At 35.1% G+C, this 23,302-nt stretch overlaps 1 protein-coding gene across 3 annotated transcripts in view; it reads left to right on the top strand.

Annotated features, from left to right (window-relative positions):
• ATAD2B (ATPase family AAA domain containing 2B) overlaps window positions 1-23,302 on the top strand; it is a gene marked incomplete at both ends in the record, with an annotated part of 114,987 nt that overhangs the window by 80,175 nt on the left and 11,510 nt on the right. For 2 of the 3 annotated variants that reach the window (XM_084235641.1, XM_084235639.1), the window contains 5 exons: window positions 1,434-1,619; window positions 3,388-3,523; window positions 5,772-5,953; window positions 8,973-9,132; window positions 21,052-21,174. In XM_084235641.1, the coding sequence (XP_084091767.1) occupies window positions 1,434-1,619; window positions 3,388-3,523; window positions 5,772-5,953; window positions 8,973-9,132; window positions 21,052-21,174 (787 nt within the window). Of the gene's footprint in view, window positions 1-1,433; window positions 1,620-3,387; window positions 3,524-5,771; window positions 5,969-8,972; window positions 9,133-21,051; window positions 21,175-23,302 lie in introns of all 3 variants that reach the window. The other variant, XM_084235640.1, reaches the window with a different exon arrangement.

Raw genomic sequence — 23,302 nt, 5'->3', positions numbered from 1 at the left:
TGAATCAAATGCCTCACTTGCCTCTGTGCTCCTGTGTAGTTCCTTCCTTTCACCAGTGTTTATGCTTGGTTTTCTCTTATGAATCTTTAAAAAGAATTTTGGAAAACAATAATTCTTGGACTTTTCAAAATCCAGGATAAAAGGGTGTGTTTGCAGAAAAGGTTAAAAATTGAGAGCTGTGAAGGAGTTGTACTATACAACTGTTCTGGATTGGTGGATATGCAAATACTAAAGGAAGGGCCGGAGCAAATACTACTTTTGATGTGAGTGATTGTAAGATCTACATTTCCAGTTTAGGGGAGATTTTTTTAATTTGATTCTTTTTCTTTAGATTTATTGAATTGGAAACAAATTTTGCATAGCAAGTTTAGTACAAAAAAAAGAATGTAGTATTTGAAAATTATGCAAGTGGTAGGCTTACTCATTAAAGCAAAATTACCCTTCTGTTTCTTAAGAATGTTTCTGATAATCCTAGTGATTTCAAATATTAGATTTTCATTTCTATATATTGAATATTGAAATGTATTTAAAATAAGGAAAAATAGAGAGCTTCAGAAATATAAACCTTAAGTAAAGATTTTTACATATATTCCTAAACTTGTTATAAATTGTGAAGACATGGCATATTAACATGCAAGAATTTGTTGACAGGCTATTGAGGTATTGTTGATGTGTCTGTAAAGGACAGTAGTTCTGCTTCGCAGCTTCCTAATAGCCGACCCTAGTCCTTATTGGTGTATGCTGGCAGAGTGGATCTGCAGTTATGGTTAAGATTATAACACTTGAGGAAACTCTTTTGTATTTTCTGCAGTGGGAGTGTCTCAGAGCTCTTAGCTAATTTATTTTTTGCTCTTTGGAGAAGTAAATGCTTTTTGTGACTATGAGAGATTGAATTAAGGTAATGGTAGGTGAGCAAGTGGTTCAGCGAGTGGTTGATTAATTTTAAGCTCAAAGATATGGTACATCTTGGATAAAATGTTTAATTCCTTTTGAGTGATTTTTAGACAGTGTGCACAAGGGTGTAAACTGTTCCTTTGTGTGTGTGTGTGTGTGTGTGTAAAGTTTACTGATATCACTGGGATATGGGTGACATAGGTGCATGTTTTATCTCTTTATTTGCAGCATATTTTATTGTGGTGATTTGCCTTCTTTATGTGATGAGTGGAGCAGTTTACTATCTTTTTTTATATTGACTAAGAATACTTAAATGGCAAAAAAAAAAAAACCCAAAAAACCCATCCCCCCCACCTTTTTTAAGGTGGGACAAGTACTTACTTTTATGTAAGACTTGTGCATCATATCTTGAACAACTTAAATATTTGGACTAAGAATCATTACAGTAACAGTCCTGACACATTCATATATTTATGGGTTACTAGGTAGTCTTTTGAATAACAATTTGAGTTTTTAATTCCGGTTGTTTCCTTAATTAGATTTTTCGTGAAGCTCGAAGAACAGTACCTAGTATTGTTTACATGCCTCACATTGGTGATTGGTGGGAAGCTGTCAGTGAAACTGTGAGAGCAACTTTTCTGACATTGCTGCAAGACATACCATCATTTTCACCTATATTTTTATTGTCTACCTCTGAAACCATGTACAGTGAACTGCCTGAAGAGGTAAGAACTAATTAAGTATCTTTCTTTATTAGAGTGTTTTGAAATAGTTGACCTTGTTAATTTGACACACTTTAGTTACTACAAAATCAGGATCATGGCATCAAATCTCATCAATTAACCCTTTCAGAGTTTCCTCTCTTTCTTTACCTGGTATCCCACTTTGGGTATGGTATCATGTTGCATTATTATGTGACTCTTGGGCAGGGAATGAGTGTATTTTTTTGTTTGTTTGTTTTGTTTATAGTGGCAGTGTCTGTCATGATATTTGGCATGTAATAATGTTTGGTGGTTAATTTGCTTGCAAGAACTTTCAAAGAAAAGCCAGAAAATCATAGATAACAGGTTTGGAAGGAATTATATAGGAAGGTAGTCTCCAAAATGACACAAGGTGAAATTTTATTAACTCTTAAAAGATTTGATTTTGGATTGAGGTAAATAATTCCCCACCCAAATTTTGAATTTTGATATGTCTGCTTCTCATTGTTTCTTTTTTAGTTTAGAATTTTACAATTGGAAAGGCCTTTAGAGATTATACAAATCTAGTCTTCTGTACTTATTCACTTTGTGATCTTAAGCTAATTACTTAAAACCTTTTCACATCCAAGTTTCCTCCATTAAATAGGAACTCCTATATACCTTATTATTGTGAAGATTTGTTAAAATATTGTGAAATTCTCAGTCTTCAATTCAGTTAGTGTTTAGATATGACAAATTGAAATATTATTCAAAAATTGCCACAAATGTATAGTTAAATTTGGACTAAAATCTGATGACTTGAATTTTATTCCAGTATTTCCACACTTGTATGGTTCATACTTTTCCACATTAGTAGCCTTTCCCCCCTTTTTTAATTTGTAGCTTCCACTTTGATGTAGGCTAAGAAACCAAATCACAAGCTTTACTCTTTCAGACATGCATAGTAAGCATTAGTGTATACATTAGTATGTACCATATCAAAAACTGATGCGTAAGAAATGGTCTCTGTTCTCAGTGAGCTTGTTGTCTAGCAGTGCAAAATGAATCTAGAAAAACATATAAATAAAGTGTGTAGACAAATGTGGAAGATGTAAAGAGAATTTAAAAAGCATGTCTTGCATGGGAACCTCTGGGGTCAATCTTTAAAGAACACTTGTACAAATGAGAGATAGGTAATCATCAGGTAGAAGCAACTGTGAGGGATATGAGAGTGATTGACTTAATTTTACATGGAAGGTGTTATTATGGTAGAGCATTCTGTGAAGATATAGAAAAGTAGCTCATTTGTAGCAAAATAAAAATTCCCTAGGATATAATGGAACAGACTTGGTATGGAAAGATCCCAGGAAGGGAAATCAGAGGAAGTGCAGAAACAGCATGAGGGAAGACAGTGTTATTAGCATCTTTTCAGCTTTCTATTGTAGATTTTAGGTACTTTAAAGCTCTTATGCGAAAATTATTTTGAGATTATTGTCATCTGACTATTACATTCAACTGTCCTTTTTGCTATTATCTGCTGAGTCTTCCAAATGTATACTTTATTAAAGACTTGGACAGCTGGATCATTTTCCAATCATATTTAGTTTACGAGGTTGAACCTTTCAACCTCATAGCCCAGGACTAGGTAACCCTAATCCTAAAGGAAAATTCAGTGAACTTTGAAAATGGTATTGGAAATTGAAGAAATTATAATTTATGTGATTATTAAATTATGTAATTATTAAATTATGTAAATTATGTAATTTATGATATGTAAGTTTTTAATTCATTATATATTTTATGTCTTATGTAGGTTAAATGTATCTTTAGAATACAGTATGAAGAGGTCTTATATATTCAAAGGCCTATTGAAGAAGACAGAAGAAAGTTTTTCCAAGAATTGATTCTACATCAGGCATCAATGGCTCCACCACGAAGGAAACACACTGGTAAAGTGCCTAAAGTCTTTCAGAAAATGCGGGTGGGGTAGAGTTAAGATATGTTCTTTCTTAGAGTCTTTTTTGTTTAAACCATTTCTTCATCAAGTAAAGATAGTTTTTCAGGTTGTATATTTCTAGATAGACATACATGGAAGACACCATTGTGTTTATATAACTTGAGAAAGTTGGGAATTACAGCCTCATATGTGAATGTTTTGCTAGTAGTTGATTGTTAAAGAACTATCTCCTTTTTGCTTCATTCCATATGGTCTGTTAAATTTGATATTCTGAAACTCAAACAGGCAAAAGAAAAAAACTCTGATTCTGGTGTCTTAGTCATTTCAAGCGCTGTGAATTGTGAGGTTGTGTTTAAGCTGATTAATTTGTGGTCTTAGCTTGATGGGTTAAGATCTGACTAGAACATTTGCCTTTTCTGTTTTACTTATTAATTCTTTAAATATTTATTGTTACGTTAGATACTTTTCACTTGGAAACCTATTATTGTGAATTTATCATTTGCTATATGTTTTTCTTTGATTTGGGCTCATAGCATTAAGAGAGGGCTTAAAATTTGTCAGATTTCAGTCCCTTGACTTAACTAAGCATTGCATTCTAAGACATTCCAAAAAATGGTTTCATTTCCCAGTCTTAAGGATGCTTGAAAGACTAGACCACTTTGCTTAATTTTTTAGCCACTTCTGGGAATTAGCTGTCCTGTTTGGGAAAACATACTGTCTCCCCCTTGTTTATTTTTTATGTTTCTTATAACTGTTTTGAAAGATCTGAAAAACATTTTCGATTCCTGCGAAGTTATTGCTTTTCCATATTCTACTTCTTTGTTTTTCATTGGATATATTATCCAACATTTTGATAATTGTCCTTTAATGGTGCCTTTCCACAATTTCTCAGTATTTTAAATCTGAACAACTATCAAATGACTGTAGTTGTGGGTTCCCTCCCAGACACTTTGGGAAATATGTAAGTTACAACTTCTGATTATTGGTTGTTGCCTCCCCTTAATCTAGGTCCCAGTATTTAAGCTACTTTATTATAAAAATGATTCATTTTAATAAGGTATTTTGCATGGTCATTAGATGTATTTTAGCCCCATAAATCTGAATTTTCTGTGTAAATGTTATCATAATTCTTCTTTTTGATTTTGTTGACTTTCATTTTTTCATTTTAAGACTATTTAGAAATCAGGGAGACTCCTTGGATTTTTAATCCAGAACTTCAGTGTGATACCAGGAAAATCTTTTAAGGATTTAAAAGATTAGGAAAGTTAACCCTAATTATGATTAGGAAAGTTAATCCTTCACCTGTTAAGAAGGTGTTTTTGGTTTGTTTTAAGGTAGATAGTGAATACTATAGACTTCATATGTAACACTTAAGAAAGACTATATTCCATCTCCTCCATTTCTGTGAGGTTCTTCTTTTTATGGTTTACCCCCTCCCGCCTTTTTTTTTTGTTCCTATCCTACCTGCGTTGTACTGAGAATATGAACTTAGGAGACTTGCCTTTTGGAGCATGGAAGTATCAAAGAATTGTTATTTCCCCATTTTACTTTGCATACATACAGGGGAACCCCCTAATTTGAGAAGCAGTTTTAAACAAGCAAATCAGAGTACAGTATATCACCTGAAGATGTTTGTTGATTTGAAGTATTTCTCATAGATAATAGATAAATGATACTTCAAAATCAAATTATTTAAAATTATATTGTTGCCTTTCAAGGGTTTCTAATGTGAGTTACTTTACAAAGTAAAGCTATGACCTAATGTACTTTTGGTTTCTATTTAGACCTTTACTTACAGGATTTGCATGGTTCCCATGTATTTGGAGTTCTATAAAAAAACGTTTTGAGAGAGGGCCTCCCCGGTGGCGCAGCGGTTGAGCGCTGGGGTGCGAAGCTGCCCGCAGCCTCTTCAGTGCCGGTTCGATCCCTGGCTGCTCCCCGGCCACCAGAGGAGGGTCCCACATGGCGCGCAGACCTCTCCTGCCGCCCACTGCTCCCTTCAGCAGTGTACTTCGGTCCTTCTGCCTGCTCTGCTCCCCGCTCTGGCTCTGGTGAATTCTCTCACCCTCCCGCGCTTCTGACTGTACCCAGTGCTTGTATAAACAAAACAAACAAATAAATAAAACATGCCTCTATTAAAAAAAGTTAAAAAAAAAAGTTTTGAGAGAATGTCAGGAAAGTAATTAAGGTCCTGGCCTGACCTTTTTGAATCTTAACATTTTTTTTTCTACTTTCTCCAGGTCTTTGTGCTATGGAAGTGCTTCCTCTTGCGCTGCCTTCTCCACCTCGTCAGTTATCAGAATCAGAAAAAAATCGGATGGAGGACCAGGAAGAAAATACTTTAAGAGAGTTGCGGTTGTTTCTCAGGGATGTAACCAAGAGGCTGGCCACAGATAAACGCTTTAACATCTTCAGCAAACCGGTGGATATTGAAGAGGTCTTGTTTCAGTAGTGTGCAAACAGTGAAGTTGAACTGACTAAAAGAAAAAAAAAATATTGACATCTTTTTTTGGAAGGAAAAAAGCAAAGGCATGGATGAATATTACCCCTAGCCTGTAAAATTTTAATCCATGTGATAACTACTGATGTCATCAGCAAACATCTGGTGACTTAGATGAAATTAGTGACCAATTTGTATGTCCTCTTAACTAGCAATGGCCTTTGTGATTGCTTACTTTTCAATTTAAAAAGAGGATTGAAAGTTAATTTAGTGAAATGTCCATACTACACTATTTTTATTCCAGGATAAATCCTGCTCTCAAAAAGTTTATTGGTCAATACTAATTAATACTGGCATTTCCCAAATTATGTATGCCTTATCAAAAGAGGTGGCTAGCAAATCTGAAATTTGTGTTTTATTACTTGAAAACACCTGTGACTAAGATGCTGTTTGAAGTTAAACACATCTTAGGCACCTAAAATTATTGTTCTCTCTAAGGATTTTCTCAGCTCCTAATGGAAAATTTCTTACTTTCTATGTGTATTGTTTGTGTTCTGGTGGGAGCATGGTTTGTGGTGATAAAAAAAGAAATTTTCCATTTGGAATCTAAGATAATACTGTAGATTAAATTTTTTGTTTTCGTTTTTTATCCTGGGATAATGTAGCATGTGGATAAACTCAATGTACTCTTTACTGGCCTCCTTCTTATAGTTCAGACTCCATGTTTGAACAGTTTTGGTGTTTTCAGTTTTAATTATTTTCTTCATCTTTTTTTAAAATTTGAATTATAAAATGATTCAAAGTTTAATGTTCCATATTTGTGAAATCTGTGCTTTTGAATCTGAGCAGATTCCTTTGGAACCATTACCTTCTCTATGACTGAAGAAGAGTGAGCTGGCATTACATTTGTTCTCCCTACCAAGTCTGAAAATATCTATTTCCACCTCTCCCCCCCTTTTTTTTTTTATATGAAAGGACTCTCCTTTTATTTGTACATACAACCACAATACATAGTTCTATATACTTGATTCTGCCAACAACTTTACAAGGTCATTATTTTTCTTATTTTGCAGTGGAGGAAACCAGGTTTGTTAGCAAGTGACATAACCAAGACTTGAACGTATTTTTAAAATAGAAAGTCCACATTCTCCACATAACAGCTATGTTATATTTTTTTCTACTGAAATGTAGGACTTGCCCAATTTGCTGTTTTCAGTTAGTCTATATCATTTTATATTTCTAGTTTTTTTTTATAGTGTTTACAAATAGTCTTAAAACTATCATTAATTTTAATAATTGATTTAAATATTTATTTACATTTCAAATTGGGTGTGGAACCCTGACACTTCATAATTAGTAAGGATTTGTTCCCAAGTCAATCTCTCATGCTGGGTGTAAGCCAATTGTGCCCTTTCTCAGAGATATCTTACTCTTTTTAATCAGAAGAGATTGGCAGATTTTAAATGCCATATGTAATATGGTACAAGTTTTATAAATGATGATAAGGCAGAAGAAGGGAATAGAAAGTGTTAATTTGGTCAGATAAAACTTTAAGGATTGTATTTTCTCTTGTTTCCTCTGTTGTTCTTTTCAGGTTCATTCTTTTAGGCCATTCTCTGCTGTTAAGATGAAAACATAGGACTCTTGGAAGAATTGGGGTTGGGGGAGGATCACACAAAACAAAATTTTATATTCAGACAATGAATTTGAAGTGTCTGAAAACTATTTCAAACCCCAAAGCAGACTTCAGAGAAAACAAGTTTAGAAAATAAACACTGAATTTAAAATTAAGCATAGGTGCTAAAATTTTATAGTCTTTAGTTAGTATTTTTTTTATGATACTTTAGCTTATAAGCAATTTCCACATGTATGCAAGGAATCCAAGTGTCGGAGCCAAGAATCCAACTAATATCTTCTGAACTAATTGCTTGTTCAGTATAACTCCACTACCTCCTCTTTGAGGAGATTGACTGGCTGTTAGCTCCTAGAGGTTGAAAAATAAATTAAAAACACTCACCTCTCTACCTAAAATTTAAGAAACATATAAAATACATATATGTACATATACACACACACAAACATGTATAAATTAAAGAAAAAAGGCATCATTGCCATCTGCAGTGGAACAAACTACTAGTTTCGTAGAGCAGAAATTATTCTCTCTCAGAATTTGGTCCTAGACTTATTAGACATTACTTAGACTGCTTTTATATCAGACCCAATTACCTGATTTGAGAATTGCATTGGTGAAGGCAGTAGGTTTATAGGTTGGTAGAACTTTCTTACTGGTCAAAAGATACAACCACATGTTTGAGCAAATCATGACTTAATGTCTGTACTGGGTTATCTCCCAGAAATCAGCACATAAAACGAAATGTATTTTTTGCTTGTAGTTTGGTTTATACTTAGGAATGAGTCCTGTAAATCTTTTACTAGTCTTGAAAAAAGTGACTTGTTTTTGTTACATAATTAATTCAGCATGTTTGTAATGACTCCAAAGGAGCAGAAACACATTCCATGAAATGATTCACTCTAGAAAACTGGGAAAGACAGTGTTTTTGCTTAAAATTTTAAAGAGTTTTACCAGAGAACTTCTCTAATAATTTGAAAATTTTGTTTCTTTTTACTTTCCTTTTTGAAAATTTTTCTTGAAGAAACATTTATTGATACCTGTTGGGTGTGTTTGCCCATACAGTCTCTTCTCAGATAGTTCTAAATGACTAAAAAAAAATATATATATACACAACTGGTCTCATTTCAAGTTGAGCAGCAATTCAGAGTTGATTCAGATATGACTAGAAACTGAAGCTTTTCATGGAAACTAAAACACATTAAACCTCAGTAGTGTAAATTATTCTTTAATTTTATTCTTATCTGTAATTATTTCTTAAATACCTAGATTTTATTTTTAAATAACTGTGTTTATATTTTGTGTTTTTATCAAGACTAGATCACATGAAAAACCAGAAATAATTTTCATTAAAATATCCTGTTGTTTTAGGTTTCAGATTATCTTGAAGTAATCAAGGAGCCAATGGATTTATCAACAGTGATAACTAAGATTGATAAGCATAATTACCTGACTGCTAAGGATTTCCTGAAAGATATTGACCTCATCTGTAGCAATGCTTTAGAGTATAATCCAGATAAGGACCCAGGAGGTAAGACACATTGGCCAAGATTGATTTTAGTGATCAGTGAGAAGACAGTTTATTAAATCATGCCTGTGATTCAGGTAGATGAATTAATTTTAATGACGTATTTAAAAACTTTTTGATGGACATGCTGAAATATTAAGTAGAATAATATAAAGTAGAGGATTTTATTATTTTAGGTTTTATGTTTGGAGTTAGTTTATTTCCTTTTGCTTTTTATACTTAGATTTTTTGGGTAATAATGGAAAACTGAACATTAGCCATTTAAAATTCACTAGGTCAACCAACTGATAGACATAGGGACTTTTTAATTTGTGGGAACTCATCACAGGATAAATTTACATATCAAAATGCCCCTTTAAGTTTAGAATGTTACCTGTTCTAGAGATTGTGGGTGTTTTGGGTAATTTTATTATTTACTCTTAATTTCACTCTATAATCAAAACTGTAGTCTCAACTCTTCCCAACTCTTTTGGGGTTCTCTGGGAAGATGGCCAGGAATATATCTATAGTTAAACAAGATGAAATTTATTCATTCATTGTAACAAGGGATAATGTACTCATAGGGAAAAACCATGATTTGAGCTTGTGTTAAGTAATTTTGGGGAGGATTTAGAAGTAAGGTGTTGGAGTAGATTGGATACTGTTAGGAAGTGGAGGGTATTGATTTTGTGATAGAAGACAAGAATGGAGCAAGTCTAAAGCTGTGATTGGTAAAGAAGCAGCAGTCATTCATACTCTCCAGGATATGATTCTATCTGGTTGTTCTTGCCATTAGTACTGTATTCATGCTTTCTTCTGTGTTGAGACATGATTACAGAGTAGTTTCTTTTTACCTCTATTCATCATGGTCATAGAGTGGCCTTTCCGATGTTGGTATTATGTAAAATTATTTGTTTAACTTGAGTACACCAATGCTAAACTTGGAGTGCCAGGCCAGTTTCCAGCTGACAGGAATTTTTTCTTTTCCCTCTATTGAGAATTCTGTTTCTGTAACAGGTGATATACAATAAAAGATGCTTCTTACATTTTCTTTAAGTTTCAATTATCTGAAAATATTTAGAGTAATGTTTGTGCTTGATGTCTGTAATTTGGGCTTCTCAAGTCAGGCGACGTGTTAGAATGACCCGACTTGCTCAATTCCACATGAAATTAGGTATTTTCTGCCTAAATTTTAGACCACAGTAAATTGTATATCCTAATTCCAAGTTAAGAGACAGAATAAAATTTTACATAGTTACTTGTAGTATCTAACAGTTTTTAAACTTTATATTAGGATATTTGCTTCTTGTAGTTTTTGTTGTTTAGTTTCTTCTTGACTTACTATATATGTCTCACAGAAAAATTTGTGAAGATAAAAACAAAGAAAATGGAAATCACCTATAATGCCATTACCTATGTTTATTCTCTTTCACACACGTCTATAGAGTATGTATGAAATACATTCTAAAATGAAAATAAAATTTTGTAAATGTCATTCATTTAATGTTTTGTAAAAAGTTTGAGTTATTAATCATGTAAATGTACTATAATAGCTAATACTCTATTGTTGGACACATTAGTTTCGTTTATAGCCTGCTGATTTTTTTTTTTTCATTATTACTACCTTGGAATAAATTACTTGAAGTGAAATTGCTGAATCCAAGAATACATAACTCTTTTAAGGCTTTCAATCTGTATTGTTAAAATTTTCTCATAATTTTATTTTCTCCTACCAGCAGCATCAGGGTCACTGTTAGCCAATACAGCAATTTTGTGTGAGTGAATCACCTTCATTGTAGATTCCATCCTGTAACAGGGCCGTAGTTTGGATAGTGAAGTTTGGCTGGATGTCAGTTTCATTTGATTCCCTTGCTAGGGACCTTTGTGAAGGTACAATCTGTACAAGTGTCTATGTAGTGTCCTTGAGCAATGTATGAAAGTACTACAATCTCATCCTGTTAGTTTTTCATGACAGAGGATGCTGCAATTGTAGTATTGTTAATGTTTATTCCCAGTTCTATATCCTAGTTCTTTAACTTAATCAAATTAAGTCCTCTAAATGTTAGTTTCCTTATGTGGAAAAATAGAAATAATATCAGTATTTGCCTCATTTGGCTCTATGTAAGAATTAAATAAGAAAATGTATTAGGGTCAACCTTAAAAAATTACCATTTTCATATGGTTCAACCTAAATTTGTTAAGCCACTTAGCATAGTGCTTGGTACATGTTGCTTCATGAAGATTAGTTGTTCATTTTTTTTATTATTGTTATAATTATTTAAATTGCACTTTAATTTTTCATAAATTGGTTCCTCAGTGGGTACCTACATATTTGCTTTAGAATCACCCTTTATACTTGGTGATTATTATATTCCCTGTACCACATTTTAAACTTAATCCTATTTTAGAACAGATCTAGGCACTAATAATGAAAAATAAATTTGAGTGCTTAGAGAAAGCCAGTTGAGAAGATCAATCTAGATATTTTCCTCAGTGTACCTAACTAAACCATATTGATAATATTATTACTTTTAAGGAAGAAGCACTGGTTTCTGATGTGTAATAACCTTGTATTGCAGAATGCAATTGTGAAGTCAAAGACTATGACTTTGTCTTAACAGTTAGAGTTGACATTATACACTTGTAACTTTCCTCCACTGTTTTAGATGCAAAAAGTGTTATATCATTCAATAGCCATGTTTTGCCTCTGTTCAGATGATTCTGTATCTTTAGTCAAGAGGCCTGTATTTTACTCAGCAACAGAACCACTTGTTATGTATTAGAAAAACAACCTCAGGGTCTGTTGTGTAGCATGTAGAAATTACATGAATGTTGTATTACTTTTACAAGCTCCCATGAGTATTTATAAGCTTTCAGTTTTCTATTTTGCTGAACACTTGGCCATTTGTGGGGGGGGGGGGGGGAGCTAACTATACATGGAAGACAAAAGCCAACATATGGAAAACTATACCTGTTACCTAAGTGTTACCCAATTTCTCCCTTGAGGATGTGTGGACAGAAATTAAATATGTACTCAGAAGAATTTTAACTTGTTGATTTTAAATGCTACCAGTATCAGATATTAGACCTTAGTTTCTATTATAAGTATGTGATATATTTAACTGTTCCCCAGTCTTGATCTTGCACTGCATCCCCTTTCTACCCCTCAAGTATCTTCATACACATACTGTCATATAGCTGACTTTGCTGAAATTTCAGGCCTAATATTGTGGTTGCCTCAAAATCTATTTTATGCCAGTTGCTCAGGAGCTAAGCCCTCAGAGTCACCTTAACTTTTGGAGTCCTCTTTGGTCTGTGATTTAGCCAAACTCATTCATATTTTTATTATTATTTACAAGTACTTAAGTGCCATATCCTGCTTACTGAACTCTGGTTGCTTAGAATATGAAGATGACTGTGAGAGTCCTTGCCTCTTGAGACAGATATTCATATCAGTAATGCATATTGAATAACTACTCTGTGGCAGGGATTTTGCTATGTTTTATTGTATTAACTTGCTAGGGCTTCCATAACAAAATATTACAGACCGGGTCACTTAAAGAACAGAAATTTTTTTTTTCTCACGGTTCTGGAGGCTAAAAATCCAAAATTTACACGTTGGCAGGTTTGACTTCTCCTAAAACCTCTCTTCTTGGCTTGCAGATTGCTGCCTTCTCACTGTGTCCTCACATGGTCTTTCCTCTGTGTATGCACCCCTGGTGTCTTTTTGTGAGTCTAAATGTTTTTTTTCTTATAAGGACACCAGTCAGCTTGGATTAGGGCTTACCCATATGACCTTATTTTATCTTAATTATCTCTTTAAAGGCTCTGTTCCGAGATGCAATACAGCACATTGGGAGGTATTAGAGGTTATTGCTCAACATATGAATTCCAGAGGGTGATAGTGGTGGTGCAATTTAGCCCATAACAGAGATAAAGAAAACTAAGCTATAGTCCTTACTATCTGGAAGTCAACTCTTTCATAGGGATGACAAATAAAACTTGTCTAATTATTGGGAAGTATAGTAAAAAGATTATTAAGATACAGAGGTGGCAATTATGAATTTTGTCTTGAGGTGGCAGCAGATGATTACAATACAGTGTTATAAGGTCCATATTAGAACTTTGTACACAGCGTAAGTGGAACACAGAGGAGAAAATACTACCTGCACATGAGCAAGATTAGAAAGGGTATTCATTCTTGGCTAAGTGAAGCAGTGTACAAATATACACAAAAGGTGACTATGACTGGAGAATAGAATGTATGTGGTAGAATGGTGGGAAGTTCATCCTCTTTCCTATTATGGAGTTTTGTGTACAAGCATCTGTTTCTTAAGTATTCTCTACATATAAATTGTATTCAGTGCTAGAGATACACAACTCTGAACTGTAAGATGCTTAAAGGCTACTTAAGTAAGAGTCCTGCAGATAAATGTTATAGTAAGTTCCCTATCTTTTGATTCATGTAAGAACTTCAGATTTAAATTTCTACATAATAAGGAATCAGTAGGTGGTTTTCATGCAGAAAGTGATATGATTTTATTTGCATTTAAGATTATAGTGTGCAGGCTGTACCCATATTTGCTTAGAAATCAAGAAAGTAGAGATAGAGGTTGGATACATTGTGCAAAAATGAAAAATGATGTAAAAATATATAAAATAAAAAAGTGATTTGAAAACTAAAAAAAAAAAGTCATTTGTAGTGGTTGCAGAGATTGAACTTAAAGGGCTTAGTAATCAACCAATTAGAGATCAATGACAGAAATCTAGTACTACTCCTGATTTATGGTCTAGATATTAAGGAATCTCAGACACAAACCATGGAGGAACAGGGTAATGGACAGAAGGTGAAGTTTAGTTTTGGATGAGTTAGTGGGAGTTACCTTTGATATACCCAATAGTTGTATATGTGGTTCTGGGCACAAGGAAACATCTGGGAAGAGATATTGTTGGAATCACCAGTGTTTAGGAGTGAGATTGAATGGCAGGTGTGTAAAATGAGGAGAGCAGGGAACCCAGGAAGAATCTTTCTCTAGGAAATACAGGTCCCAATTCTCAGTTTAGGGCCCAGTCTTACTGTTGATACTTAAAATACCTTTGTTAAATGTATTACCTTTGGTGACAGTGTGTACATTTTTTTTTTTTAAAGATTTATTTATTTATGCGTACAAGAACTGGGATACAGACCAGAGGTGTAGGGGGTGAGAGGATTTACTAGAGACAAAGTGGGGAACAGAGCAGGCAGACTGACAGAAAGAAATACACTGCTTAGGGGAGCAGAGGGTGAGTCAGAGAGATCTTCTGCGCCATGTGGGTAGCTCCCTGGCCAGGGATCGAATTCGTGCTGCAGTGGCTGCGGACAGCTTTATAGGTTGTGTCTTAACCCCTTGCGCCACCAGGGAGGCCCCTCCTTTTTAAGTTATATACAAGAAGTGTAAGTTATATACAAGAAAACCTTTTTAAGGTGCATTATTATAAAAACTATGTATATTTCTTAAAAATCTCACTTATGGCAGGTCCATTTTTTTGTGTTCTGTGGAACCTCCACACAGCTTCCCATAGTAGTGTATTTAAACAATGACATACTACTCAGCAATCAAATAAGACAAACTCATGCCATTTCTATCAGCATGGATGGAGCTGAAAGGGATTGTGCTAGCTGAAACAGGTCAGAAGGAAAAAGATAAATATTGAAAGGCTTCATTTATATGCAGAGTATAGAGAAACCAAACAAAAGACCAAGAAAGAAATCAAACTAGCAAACTGACCATAGATCTGAGGCATATAGCATGGGAGGGATAAGGAGGGGGATCAAAATAGAGGAGGGAAGTACAGAGAATAGTATGATGGTTCACTGATGACACAGTGGTGGGAGAACTACGGGGACTACACCTGAGGGGATAAACCAATTATTGTACAAAAATGAACAACAATATAAGAAAAAAAAATACCACTTATCCTTCAAGGATTATTAAGTGCTATGTTCATGAAAGTTTTTTTTTTTCCCTATTTCCTTCCAGCTATAAATAATCCCATCATGTTGGAATCATAGTTTTATGTAGTATTTTGAGATACTTAATACTTTTCTCCCCCCACTCCAGCCCCTCGAGGTAGTTACTTACATATCCTTATCCCATATATATATATTAAAGATTTGATTTATTTATTTATGCATACAAGAACTGGGGTTGAGGCCAGAGATGCGGATGGTGGCGGTGGTACTGGTGGTGAGAGGATTCACCAGAGACAGAGCGGGAGCAGATCAACTAAAATCCACTGGGGAGCAGTGGGTGAGACAGGATAGGTCTGCTGTGCCATGTAGATTACCTCCCTGTCTGGGGATCGAACTGATGCGCAGTTGCTGGGCCCTTTATCCCATATGTTAGGCTGTAATCTTATTGAGAGCAGGATCTATGTAGGCAACTATTATGGAGCATGTTCTAGTAAATGTGGCTAATGAATGAATTTTCTTGTTTTCTTGTTAAATACTAACTGAAGGGGACTTAAATGAGATAGGAAGTATAAAATGGAGATGTAATAGCATAGTACAGATATGAACCATCAAATATAATGAAATTTATTTATAAAATAAATTGGGATGTTAAATCATCCCATAATAATTTGTTTTGTTAATGTCAATGGAGATTATTTTATGCTAACCACAATGCAGGTCACCATAATTGGGGGAGAAGAGAGTAACAGAATGCATGTCTCTGGCAAATGATCTCTAGCCTGCTTCTAATTGGCATAAACTCCCTCACTGCCTTCCTGAATGTCCTGGTCACAAGCCCTGCACCTAGTAAGTCTTATGTTTAGGCTCATCTGATGTACTTTTTTCAGTGACCTTTTTTCATCTGTAAAGGCAGGGTAGAAAAACACAATCTAATAAAGTACTTTTCCATCAAAAATTAGTTTTCTTAAAACATTATTAATCTTTATTAATAATTTCATTGAAAAAAACAGGTAATATAGTTTCGTTCACCAAAATACAAAAGAAACATTGACACATTGAAATAAAAGTAGTGATACTATTATTTTTATAGTTACACATCCATGTGTCTTAGTAGTCATTAATTTTTTTCTGAAGGCATATGTATATGGTGATTATTTTACACAAAAAGAAATTGGGGTTCAGAGAAGTGACGTTATTTGTGTGCAAACCCACAAATGTTGTTATGGCACAACGGAGTGAATTGAAATGTTTTTACTTCAAAGCCAGTGTTTGCAGTTTTTTACTCTCCTTGTGTTACTTTCCTATTTCATGGATTTGGAGTACTTTAAGATTGTGAAGTAAGAGACAAAGTAAAGGAACTGGTAAACATGTAGCTTTTATTCATGCATGATTTTAAAGCAAGGATTTTAAGCCTGGTGTTCATGAGAGAGTCTCTAAACAACCACATCCAAAATTGTATGCATGTGTGCTTTTCCATTTTCATCACATGTTTAGAAGACTACAAGGTCACTGACACCCTTACCCCTCAAGATGAAGAATCAGGGCCTCCCCAGGGGCACAGCAGGTTGAGCGCAGTGCTGTGAAGCTGTCCACAGCCTCTGCAGTGTAGGTTCAATTCCCGGCCAGCCAGGGAGATACCTATATGGTGTGGCAGACCTCTCCTGTGTCACCTGCTGCTCCCATCCGCAGTGTTTTCAGTCTATCTGTCTGTCCTGCTCTCCACTCTGTCTCTGGTGAATCCTCTCACCCCCCACACCTCTGGCCTATACCCCATCTCTTGTATGAATAAATAAATATATCTTTAAAAAAAATGAAGAATCAAGAGTTACCATGGACTCTTCTAATTTTAATATTCTGTAAGTTTATGATTCTATGCTATGTGTAATCTTAGACACTGTTCTAAGAATGATTAAAAAGAATTGTAATGATTGGGACATTAAAAAGCATTTGTTTTATCCTCAGAAGCCGATGACCTTTAGACTAAGTTCCTCTTTCAGAACAGGGGGTAGTTTTTATAGAATATATTCATTCATTCATTCATTCATTCATTCATTCACTCTTTTTTCCCTTTAATTAGGGTGGAATGTAGGTAGGGGGCATGCTTTCAAAACAAAAAAAGACTATTGAGTTATTTTTGAAGTACAGATAAATGCTTTGATTTTTAACCATATGCCATTTTTTAGTTTCTCTTTCTGTTCAATTCCAGGTGTAAAGTCAGTGGCCAAAAATTGTGGTAATACATAGGTTACAGACTTTGTATTATCAGCATGTATCACCAGCATCAGCATAGCTACCTTTTTTTTTTTTTAGATTTATTATTTATTTACTTATGCATATAAGAACTGAGTTATAGACCAGAGGTGTGGAGGGTGAGAGGATTCACCAGAGAAAATGTGGGAGCGGAGCAGGCAAATCTACTGAAATACACTGTTGAGGGGAGCAGCAGGTGAGACATGAGGGGTCTGCTGCACCCCGGCTCCCTAGCTGGGGATCAAACTCATGTTGCAGTGGCCGACCATAGCATGAAAGTGCTGAGACTTAACCTCTTGCGCCACCAGGGAGGACTATTACAGCTACTTTTAGGGTGTTCATTGTAGTTTTTGGTTTGTGATAACCAAAATGTGAAGCAACTTAAAAATTCCTATCAGTAGGACAATCAGTAATAAGTACGCCTCTTTCAGATTGTTATAGATATTAAAGTTTAGTGTTCCAAGCTGGTTGAGCACAGTAAAATTAATTCTTAGACTGTGGTTACCAGAAGGAAAAGTGGGGAAGGGAATAGGACATTTACATGGGCGTTTTGGTGTGGGGGGGGGGTGTGAATGAATCATGTGCGCACATGGTGGTGTGAAAATGTACCCCCAGAATGATATAGTTATGTAATAAATGAAAAATTAATAAAACTCAAAGTGAAAAGTTTGGTTTTCAAAGATTATTTAAAAGATACCTGAGACTTCTGATTTTGGTCAACAACTAGTAAAAAGAACTGAATTTACCCTCCTATTTAAAACAGTGTTGAAAACCTAAACAAATATGTGAAAAAAACAATTTTGAAGACATTGAATATCTGGAAGCAAAGGAAAATGATCTCCAAAAGATGAAAAACTAACAAGTTGAGCATCGAGTTGCCTGGAGACTAGTTATATATCCTCAGTGTGTACATGTGAGGAAACTACCTGAGGCGCGCGCGCGTGCGAGAGAGAGAGAGAGAGAGAGAGAGAGAGAGAGAGAGAATATTCCTGGAAGCTCTTTGGGCTAGCACTAGAGTAATAGTGCTAATTAACCAACAAAACAATAAAATGGAATCATAAAGTATACTATTATTATAAAAGAAAAAGGAAAAAGGGAACAAAAAAGTATGTAGGTCAAGTAGAAAATAATTAGTGACCATATTAATAATCCCATAAATCACACTGAAAATAATGATCTAAATCAGGGATTAGAAAACGAAAGTCAAATTGACTGCTTCACATTTTGTAAATGAAGGGTTTTTGTTGTTGGAACACAGCCATGCTCATTTGTTTATGTGTTGTCTGTGATGGCTTTTCTGCTACAAGGGCAGCTTTGAGTACTTATCAGAGACTTGTGGCTTGTGAAGCCTAAGATGTTTACTTGTTCACCCTATTCATAAAAAATTGCTGATTGCTGGCCTCTAAACATCCCAAATACAGGTTGTTAGAAACCCACTTTATAAGACTGACATACTACCTACTTTGCTATTGAGGCTCTTTTACAACAAATTCACATTAAATATAAAAATACAACTAGTGTAAAAGAAAAGCTTGAAAAAGGTATACCATACTATAATGCCAAGTAAAGGAAAGCTGGAATGGTTATATAAATATCAAAGTAGATTTCAGACCAAAGAATATTATCTGAAATGAATATGTCATCATCATCAAGTAGATGTAACTGTTCTAAACAAATCTGATTTATGCCTTTGATAACTACTTCAAAATTCATGAAGCAACAGCTGATAGAACTGCATAGATAAGTAGAAAAATTTGTTATTAAACGGAGATTTCAATCTCCCTTCTTAAAACTACATAGAACTACTACACAGAAAGCCAATGAAGACATGAAGGCTCGAACAGCTCTAGCTACCAATCTGTGATATTTATAGAATGCTTCTCTCAGGGACTACAGATACACTTATTCTTTTCAAATGCACTGAAATAGTTACCAGATAGACCATATTCTGGACTATAAAACAAGTCTCATTAAAAGAATTTAAGTAGGGCTTCCCTAGTGGTTCAAGGGGTTAAGACACAACCTATGAAGCTGTCCATCCCCAGCCAGGGAGCTACCCACATGGCGCAGCAGACCTCTCTTGACTTGCCCGCTGCTTTACCCACTGCTCCCCTCAGCAGTGTATTTCAGTCAGTCTGCCTGTTCTGTTCTCCACTCTATCTCTGATGAATCCTCTCACCCTCCACACCTCTGGCCTATACCCCAGTTCTTGTGTACATAAATAAATCAATCTTAAAAAAAAAAAAGAATTTAAGAAATACAAAGTATGCTTTTTAACCACAATGGAATTAAATTAGAAATCAGTAACAAAAAGTCATCTGTAAAAAAATTTAGAGACTACTACATTTCTAAATAACCCTTGGATCAAGAGAGAAAGAAATAAGAAAAGTTTAACTAGTCCACAGAGAACAGCCAGAGTGATCTTTTGAAGTTGTTAATTTGAATGTTACTTTCCCTGATGCTATCTGCTGGACAACTTTTCATAACTCCTAGGATAAAACTTAAAGTCCTTTAATATGGTTAGATGCCTTTTTACCTCTTGCTTGGAGTGTTCTAACCACGCAGGATGCCTTTCAGTTTTTTTTTAAATCTCTAAGATTATTTAACTCCAGAACTTTCTCACATGGTATTTTTTGGAAAGGCAGTGGTTTTCTTCCTTTTCTTTCACTGGTTTACTGCATGGGGTCTTGGGGGGTGGGAGAGGGATGGGGGAGGGTATATGTGTGTATGAGAGATTTGTTAATAACTCTTTCCTATATTAAGTCCAAAAAGTTCCTTCAAAGTGGAGACTGTTTTGTTCTCTTTTGTATAGAGATCACCAAGCCAATTCCGGTTGACATTATTGAATAAGTGTTTAGAGAAAATATATTAGATGGAAATATGCCAACCCTTGAGTGCTGCATATTTGTTTTGTAAGATTTCCACAGTGGACTATTAATGACTTTCTAAGAAGAAAAGTTATAAGTAAAATATTTCTTTGACTATACTTTTTGCCTTTATCTAGTAATAAAAAAAAAGTGCAGATATTATTTTGTGACTTTGAATTCTAGTTATTGATACTGTTGCAAAAGAAGTGACCTTGATATATATTTAAAGGGCACAATTCACATTGTATTGCTTATGAATGAGGACTTCTGGATAAGTAGAAAACAGAGACTTCTTTTAGTAGCAGTTTTGGGTATAGTATACCTACAGGTGTGTGTCTCTGTTTCTCTCCTGGAAGTGTATACAATTTATATACCATCTTGCATTCTTCAACTTAGAGGATCTTGTATTTGTCTTTCTGTTACAAGTTTTTGATAGGTCATCTTTACTTAGGATGTATATCTTTTAGCACAGTTTTGATCAATTTTTACTTACGGAGAAAATTTTATAAGATTTTATAAATTCTTAGTATCCATCTATGGTAACTTTGCTTTATACGGTGAATATCCTCTCTCTATTTTTTTAAATATTTTTCTCTCCCCCAAAAGTGTAATTTAAAGCTTTTGTTTTTGAAGTAATGATCTGTTCAAAATAGGTCTAATCACTTTGAAGCTGTAAAAGTATTCTTAGAGAATTAGCAACTTGATCAAACAGCTTATTGTATTTATTTTTTACCCATCATTTAAATGATCTTGTTTCTCTCCTGGTTATGCTTTTCACAATGTTTGCATTATTATATACTTCTTTTTTTAAGATCACTTTCTTAATGTAGTTCATTTGTATCTATAATAAATGTATACCAACTTTTTTAACAGATAAGATAATTAGGCACAGGGCTTGTACCCTGAAAGACACGGCACATGCCATCATTGCAGCTGAATTAGACCCAGAATTTAATAAACTTTGTGAAGAAATTAAGGATGCAAGAATAAAACGAGGTAAGTTATAGAAATAAACTTGCTACTGAAGACTAAGAGTCATTGACTGACATTGAATGATGTTTCTTTAGGATTGCTGATATGAAAATAATGTGTTTTGCAGCACAGTCTTTAATTTCTGATACAAATATATGTTGTATACATTCTCAAGGATATTTAAATTTGGCTACTGTGAAAGTTTTAGTGTCATAGTGCAAATTAGGAAATGTGATTCCGCGTAAAATTTCTTTTGCAGGGGCACATCTCTGTTACTTACTAAATTTTAGTCTTTTTTTTTTTTTTAAGATTTTTTTATTTATTTATACAAACACTGGGTACAGTCAGAAGCTCGGGAGGGTGAGAGAATCCACCAGAGCCAGAGCGGAGAGCAGAGCAGGCAGAAGGACCTAAGTACACTGCTGAGGGGAGCAGCGGGTGGCAGGAGAGGTCTGTGCGCCATGTGGGACCCTCCTCTGGTGGCTGGGGAGCAGCCAGGGATTGAACCGGCGCTGCAGAGGCTGCGGGCAGCTTCGCAACCCAGCGCTCAACCGCTGCGCCACCGGGGAGGCCCTGAATTTTAGTCTTAAAGGACTTAGATAATTTTTATATCTGAAGAGGCTTTATTTTTCATCAGTTTATACCCAAATATTGATACTTTTAAGAAGTTTTTAGGAATACTGTTTTCCCTCATTAAAGTTTATGTGCACTTTTGTTGTTATTAACACAGAATTAGCAAATGTTGTTCATTCAGTATGTAAGTTCCTGAACAATTCACACTTTAGCAAGAGAAAGAAATGTAAAACAAGTCAAGTATAGTGTGGCATATACACTGGTAGAAGCATGTTCATAGCACAAAGTAGGGAGCTGGTATTTTGATCAGCTGAATGAATATAAGAGTTTGTATAAGGGATGAATATAAGAGTTTGTATCTAGTGGAGTAGGGAAGAGAGGCAATGACAGAGGAGGCGGCTGTATCATATGCATATTGAACAATAGCATGCATAAAGACACAGAGATGTGAAATAATGTGTATTAGAAGAAATGTTTGGTGTTGCTAAAGATGTGCAGAAAATGGTGGGAAGTAGTACTCAAGATCCAAGAATTGAGTGGACGCTGAAATTACGAAGAAGCTTTTCTTTTGGAGGCTTTCCCTTTTCTTCTAACCTCATGTAGGATCTAGTTACCACAGCCCTTGCTATTCTGTTTTTTTGGTTGTGTCTCTCTTTCTTATTTATAAGGACTGTGAATGTCTTGTTCCTAAAACTGCTGCGGTCCCTTGAACACCAGTGTGCAGTAGGTATTCTATAAATTTTTGAATGATTCATCATTCTATGCTAAGGAGCTTAGTTCTTATGTGGGTCAGTGTTTTTCAAATTGTGTGTGCCCATTACCTGTATCAACTTAGACCTAATGAATTAGATTCTCTGAGAGTAGTACCAAGAAACCTGCACTTTTACCACAATTCAAGTGGGTTTTTCTTTTTTTTTTAATAGAGGCATGTTTTATTATTTATTTATTTATTTGTTTGTTTGTTTATACATCCACTGGGTATAGTCAGAAGCATGGGAGGGTGAGAGAATTCACCAGAGCCAGAGCGGGGAGCAGAGCAGGCAGAAGGACCAAAGCACACTGCTGAGGGGAGCAGCGGGCGGCAGGAGAGGTCTGCGCGCCATGTGGGACCCTCCTCCGGTGGCCGGGGAGCAGCCGGGGATCGAACTGGCGCTGCAGAGGCTGCGGGCAGCTTCGCAACCCAGCGCTCAACCGCTGCGCCACGGGGGAGGCCCTCAAGTGGTTTTTATATAGGCTAAGGTTTGAGAACCATCGCCATAGTCACTAGGAATTACTGAAAGACTTTAAGCTGTGGAATGAATGGGTCAAGTTGCTTTGGCAGCAGGACATCACCAGGTCTCACTGTGGCAGGATAGGAAGATGAGAGACATTAAAATGCGACTGGAGCCAGTTTGGAAAACAGCAGGGCAGTGTTTAAAAGTAAAATTAATACCAATATGTTGAAAGTAACATACCATACTAAGACTCTGTGATGCTACTCTTAGGAATGTGCCCGAGAGAAATGTAAACATGCTCATAGCTGGTACATGAACATGCATTGTAGTAGTAGTTTTCACAGCAACTAAAAACTGAAAACAAC

The sequence above is a fragment of the Talpa europaea genome, assembly GCF_964194135.1.
Source record: "Talpa europaea genome assembly, chromosome: 6".
Lineage (NCBI taxonomy): Eukaryota > Metazoa > Chordata > Mammalia > Eulipotyphla > Talpidae > Talpa > Talpa europaea.
This window is presented reverse-complemented; position numbering and strand designations above follow the sequence as displayed.